Here is a 6,495-nt window from a genome sequence, read left to right on the forward strand (position 1 = left end):
AGAGACGCATTTTTAAGATGTTCATCTACCTCAACTTAGAGTCAATAAACTCTTAAAATACCGACTAACGGATTTGAAATAGCCAAACAAAAACACAACAACATTTGGAACCAACTAATTCAGCTTCCAATTATTTATTTAAGAGTAAAAAAATATACTTCCTGCGTTTATATTTTGTCAGGTAAATATTTATTTTTATTTACAATTTATATAATATATTACATGATGAAGTAACTATTAAATTATTCAATAACAACAAAGTAATCGTAAGCATCGTTGGATTTCAAAATAATTTGAAAATTGTTAAATTACTGCTTTACAAATATTTTTATACAAATAATAATTATTATTGAAATAGTTAAACGTTTCTAGTATTGAATACGTATTGTAAATTTACGGAAATTTATTTAGTTTTTTTTTCATTAATGGTAACGCGCATATATGGGCACCTTTGTGGGGGAGATTTGAACGCTCGGTCCAACAACGAAACCCGTTCATTCCAACCGACACTTTTCTTTCTTGCAGCGCAACGAAAAGACCGTGCATAAGCTCCAACCACTTTCTAAATACCCGAGAGGAATTCAAAATAAACGCAGTAAGTTTTTTTTTTGATATTAATTATAATATATTGTATTCAATAAAAAATCTTACGAAACATATTTTACTTTTTTTATGTTAAATTGTAGTTGTGAATAGTATTATGAATCATATGTTACAGTTCAGATTCATTTGTTTACCGTTATTCCTTATACGAATAAGAAAAATCTGCTAAATTTGTTAATAGTTTTACAAATATTTGCTTCATCTGTGATAATTAGATACATTTTTATGCAATAAACGATTTACATATTCTCTTACTCTAGATTAATTATGCGGAATTCTCATTATTAAATGGATTGAAGGTTGTTTATGCTCGAGAATTTATTAGTAAATACCACGTATGATGAAAACAATATTTCTGTAAGAATTCGTTGAAGAAAATGTTTAATTTCATATTTAGTTATAAAAATTGAATTTTATAAACAGATGTTTCTTACTTAAAAAAATGCTAACGAAATTTAAGTATTAAATATTAAATTCTCATTTCAGGTCAAAACACTTAATGAAACAAAGCTATTGTAACCAACCGGGAAAACGTCAATTATTAAATCACTTCTCGAGAAAACTATTACCTAATGAGAAATAGTCTTCAAATATATGCGTTTCTTTTACGTGTCCACACATTTATTTCCTTATTATTCCACCATCCACAATTTAAGAAAACGTGTCTCAAATATTCCTGTAGTTAATGCACGTCTCTTTGTTATAGTCCGGTGATTATGGATGTTAAATTGAAAAGACCAAATGGAGACTTTCTACTTTCGGATGAATCATTATCAAATAACTGTAAAGAAATCTTCATGTGTTTGTTTCATATTTTTTTTAAGAAGATTGTGTGTTTTTGTTATAGTTAATTTTCAGATATGAAAGATTGTTGTGTTTCATCAGTTGATCTAGTAATCCGTGAAGCGTGAATGCCACAAATGATCATTTGCAATTGCATTTAAAACGACATTTCCTATTGAAGTTATATTACAAATAAAAAAAAAACATCATTGACATGAATAATTTAATATTGTTTCGACATTGAAATATACACATTGTTTTGTGCCAGCTAGAAAAACATAATTTATAACTAATCATACACAGTAGATCAAGCTTAAATCAATCAGGATTAACTATAGTTAGGTTTGAAAATTTCAAAACATATTAAGTTTTAATTGAGTAAAATAAAAAGATATTCCAAAAAATTTTACAAATTTTTTTTTTAATACATAAATGATTTGTTTTTCCATTTATACTGCCAAGTTTCTTTTTTAATTCCTCATTAGTCTTATTTCAATATTCTATTTGTAATATAAATCTATAGAAATAGTAACAGATACTGCTGTAGAGTTACGAGTTGAACATTAATAATTACTTAAATCTATATACTAAATCTAGTGGTTTGCAACGCTTCAGCCTCTTTGTGGTTTCACTGTTGTCGAGTAGACCAATAGCCAGAACATTGGTATGTATCTCTAGTCTATCTTGGTATCTACTACTAAATGTTGGTATTGTATCCTCGACCATAGATCTGTGTGTATTTATTTGTTCTTGACAAAATTTTACTAACTTAATGATTATATTCATGGATATATTTCATTTATTATTATGTATAATTTGGGTCATTCGATAAAGATAAAATTTCCCATAATGCTTTTATTTAACTGCTATTAAATTTCATTATATATGCCTTTAATTGAGAATTGTTTTGGTCTTTGAAAATGAGTAAGAAAATGATTGATTTGTGAATAAGAACTTTTCCATTCCTTTTTGCTTTTCCTTACATTTAGATAATTTTGGAACAGTCATTTAGATATTTTTATCATTGATGATCCAGAAAAACTCTTTTTGGTCTACATTTTTCAGTAGTAGACAGACTGTTGATGTTTCATGCATCTGTTCAGTAATATATGTCGATCTCGACAACAGAAGGGGGTCCGTCGAATCTATCCTTTCATTTTTGAACGAGTCGGGACTATTACGACAACTGTAAATGATGTACTGTCCACTCTATTGATTTTAATATGTTACTTTTACCTATTTTACGTATTTACTCCCTAATTCATTCAGATGTTATATCTATTCTGATAATTTTAATAGTTAGTCTGTCCTGTACTGTCCACTCTGTTGATTTTAATCTGTTATTTTTATCTATTTTATCAAACCAATTTAATTTATTTATTTTAACTTATTTGTTGCATAATTTTGTATGAGCCCTTTGTGATTGTGATAAAGGCTAATAACCTAAGCTGTCGATGCCTCATAGATAAATATAAAAAAATATATCTCAAGTTGTTTCTCAACATATGTAGTCTTAAGTGTTTTATATCACTGCACAATCTTGAAGCAAATGGAAATTATATGTAGAAACCGTCTGAAGACCGTCATTTGACTAGATATAGAGCAAAGATAATAATAGAATAACTCTCTCTAAGTTTCTCAAAGTGATATTATTTAAATTTAAAAAAAATAGTCATAACTTCATAGAGATAGTCATACAAATAGTTTTTTCATACATCATCGTCAATATTTATTGCAGTACTAATATGTTGGTATTAATCCATTAACATAATTTGTATATGGTCGATTGGAAATAGTTGAAAAAACTGTTTTTTTTTAAGTAACGTTAGTAAATCGAGACACACAACTTTATTTTAATAGATTAGTTAGATCGTAATCCAGTGGCGTAGCTAGGATCTGTCGAATGCTATCACTATTTAAGAAAAATGACGATCTCAAGAACAAACAGGTTGCTGGACCTTGATCTCATAAATAATTTCAAAGAATATTTTGTTTTTATACTTTATTTGTCAAAACTTTTGTATAATCTACAAAATTTCTTACAACACCTATAATTTTGATCATCTTTATCAAAATAAAACATTTTATAGTGAAATATCCTATACTGAGCAGAGACAAATGATAACGCTTCTTTTATGACACTTATTTCGATTAAATTTAATAATAACAAGGAATATTATATTTCTTTAATTTATATGACAAAACTTATATATAACAAATAATATAATTTTCTTAATGTTTATACGAAATCAGATTGTTTTAAAAATAAATAGTATGGGAAAAAAATTGAAACTCACATATCATATCTTTAAAATTGTTTTAATAATTCAACTAATTCATTTTTTGTTTCCAATGATATAAAAAAAATTATAAAGTAATAGTATGATTCGCTGTAAACATAATAATTATATTAAACTGAACTAAACATTTCTTTTTTAAATTTTCGTTTCATATTTGGTATACTAAATATAAATAAAAGCAATTACAAAAAATATTTATTATTATGCTTTTTTTAATTAATTTATAGTGAAACAAAAGTTGTCAATTGAATACTTTTGTACTTTCAATAATACGAATTTCTATTTAATTTCGCAAATGCGAATTGTCTTCGTAGATCTCTCAAGAATCTAGTTTAAGTAAAAAAAAATTAGCACAATTTGTGCCGACGATTTTATAAAACTAGATCCAATTAAATCGCCATTACACGCATGCAACGATTTCAGTGGTAATAGTAATTTTCTTTTCCAGGAAATATGTTCAAGTTACTCGTCGGTTTTGCAATAATTGCAATGGCATATGCGCTACCAGCTTCCAACAGTGTCCTAGATAAGGTAAAATTACAATATTCATTATATGCTAATCACGTTTATTGATCGAAAACTTTATTCGCTACCTTCTTGAATTTATTGCTTATTTTCAATTCACGCATTAACAAATAATTAATTACTGATATTTAAGAAGTGACTGGACCTAAATTATTTGAACTGATACTGAGAGTGAGCTGCGTCTAATCTTTTACTTTTTTTTAAATTCTTCCAGTTTGCTTTTAAAAAATTTAGTTCTTGTCTCTTCTTTTATTTGATTTTGTAAGCTATTGTGTAGTTTCACTCAACTATTTGGTGCACCCGTTCTGCTTTTTCTGTTCTGAAGTTTTTTATTCTTGTTTTACATATGTAAATCTCTTCACTCATATGCAGTTTTATATTTTGTTATAATTTGTTTACTTTTTTATTTTGGGACATATTTTGGAACATTCAAGTTTATAACATTTATTACGAAAATAGTGGCATACAACAATGCATACATTCAAATTTTAAACAATCTTAATTATTACATATTTTCTAACGCTAAAATCACGTTTCTAATAACAATAGACAAAAACCCCTCGTTTTTTCTTTCAATTAACTTTAGCTTTAATTCCTTTAGAAGTATGGATATTTCATACATTGAAATTTCTTGTGATTCAACTTTCAATATATATGTTTTTTACAGATTCAAAAACTATGATTTTAATGGATTAAATGAATCATTGTTGAACATGATTTTGTTCAGCATTGTTAGTTGTCAATATTGGAATAATTTCTTTTATATAATAAAGTAGACTTAATTAATTCGAGTACTTAATATTCATCCATTCATATAGTTTCGAACAATAGTTGAAACACAAATTGCATGTGTAATTTGCATTTCAGGTTAGTGCGGATGATGTTGCTGCCAATGATGTGTCGCCATCGGTTACGAAATTAGACCAAATTGCGAATGTACATTTCGCCGACGATAAAAGTCCGTCCAGTACTCCTCCAGTTGTACTCAGTTCTCCTCCTCATTTAGAAAGCGATGCTGAATCAAGCCCAACGCCGTTTCAACCTCAGCAAGCGAGCTCCATGTTTGCACGTTTAATTGATGATATATTCCAGGTAAACAAAATCATACATTTACATGTTAAAACCAAAATTATTATTTGAAAAATTAGCAACCGCTTTAAATGTAATTAATTTATGAAAGTAATTAACAAGTAAAGTTAAATCTAAAATCCAAAATTGTTTTGAAATTTTATAATATGCATTTAATAGATAATATAACTAAAGTATCTATGCCAAAAAATCTGTATTTATAAGATTTAATAACTTTCTATCATACTAAATTTGCGTATTTTGTTGAATATATATTCCTGATGAAAATGACAATTTTTGAAAATTACTATTTAAAAGTTCAAATTTGTATTAGTTTAATTAACTTTATATAAAATTTTCTATTACATTAAATTTTTTAGTCTCAATTAAAAGAAAATCTAAGAATTATATCAATGTTCAAAATTTATTTGTAACAAATGCCTAATTTCAGCCATCAGACTTGAAGAAATGACTTACAATTGGGGATTTATTACATTTATTATTAACTTTTGGGATCAGACTTCTAGATTATTACATCATTTGTTTATTAAAGAAAATATGCAAGAATTTACATTACTGAACATTATAAGAGATATATTTTCATAATATATTTTTTTTTAAACTCGATGATAACTCGTATTTATATTTAACAATTATTTAATACATTATTTTTTTTAGATTCCGATAACTGTGCTTCAATCTGTGGCAAAGTTAATAACAAATCCTTTCAAACAACAGGCCCATGCTACACCAGAAGCAACGTCTACTTATTAAATTTGTATTATAAGGAATGTTTGAAAAATTCATAAGTTGTGATAAGATTTTCTATTCGGAAAATGATGTTTAATTAATACGTTTACATATTAAATATAATAAATTTCTAGCTCGTATAAAATATGAATGTAATTATGTTTGTAATTGTTTAATACATGTGGAATTAAATTATTCTAAACGTTGTTGTTTTGTATCATAATATTTATGTTTATTTTAGTAATTTTATCTTCTAAATCAAACTTTTGACCCCTTCTATAATTTTCGAAAGACTGGGAAACCTTCGTTAAAAAAATCCATATACTTTAATAACAACCAAAATATATATTTTCTTCCTTTTTTAATACATAAACAAAATAATAATAAACAAAAAATAAAATGTATTCATAATAAAATATAAATAAAAGGTATATTATAAATAATATTGATTATAATCAATGAGAAG

At 26.1% G+C, this 6,495-nt stretch overlaps 1 protein-coding gene across 1 annotated transcript; it reads left to right on the forward strand.

Moving 5' to 3' along the window:
- The first annotated feature begins 488 nt into the window (after nt 1-488).
- LOC108562163 lies at nt 489-6,156 on the forward strand. Its single transcript, XM_017920391.1, has 4 exons — nt 489-595; nt 4,135-4,217; nt 5,079-5,303; nt 5,958-6,156. Exons 2-4 carry the CDS (start codon nt 4,140-4,142, stop codon nt 6,051-6,053), a joined length of 399 nt encoding a protein of 132 aa, XP_017775880.1. The 5' UTR covers nt 489-595; nt 4,135-4,139; the 3' UTR covers nt 6,054-6,156.
- Nucleotides 6,157-6,495: the final 339 nt, after the last annotated feature.

This window comes from Nicrophorus vespilloides, unplaced genomic scaffold (assembly GCF_001412225.1).
Source record: "Nicrophorus vespilloides isolate i.1.1-1 unplaced genomic scaffold, Nicve_v1.0, whole genome shotgun sequence".
Taxonomy (NCBI): Eukaryota; Metazoa; Arthropoda; class Insecta; order Coleoptera; family Silphidae; genus Nicrophorus; species Nicrophorus vespilloides.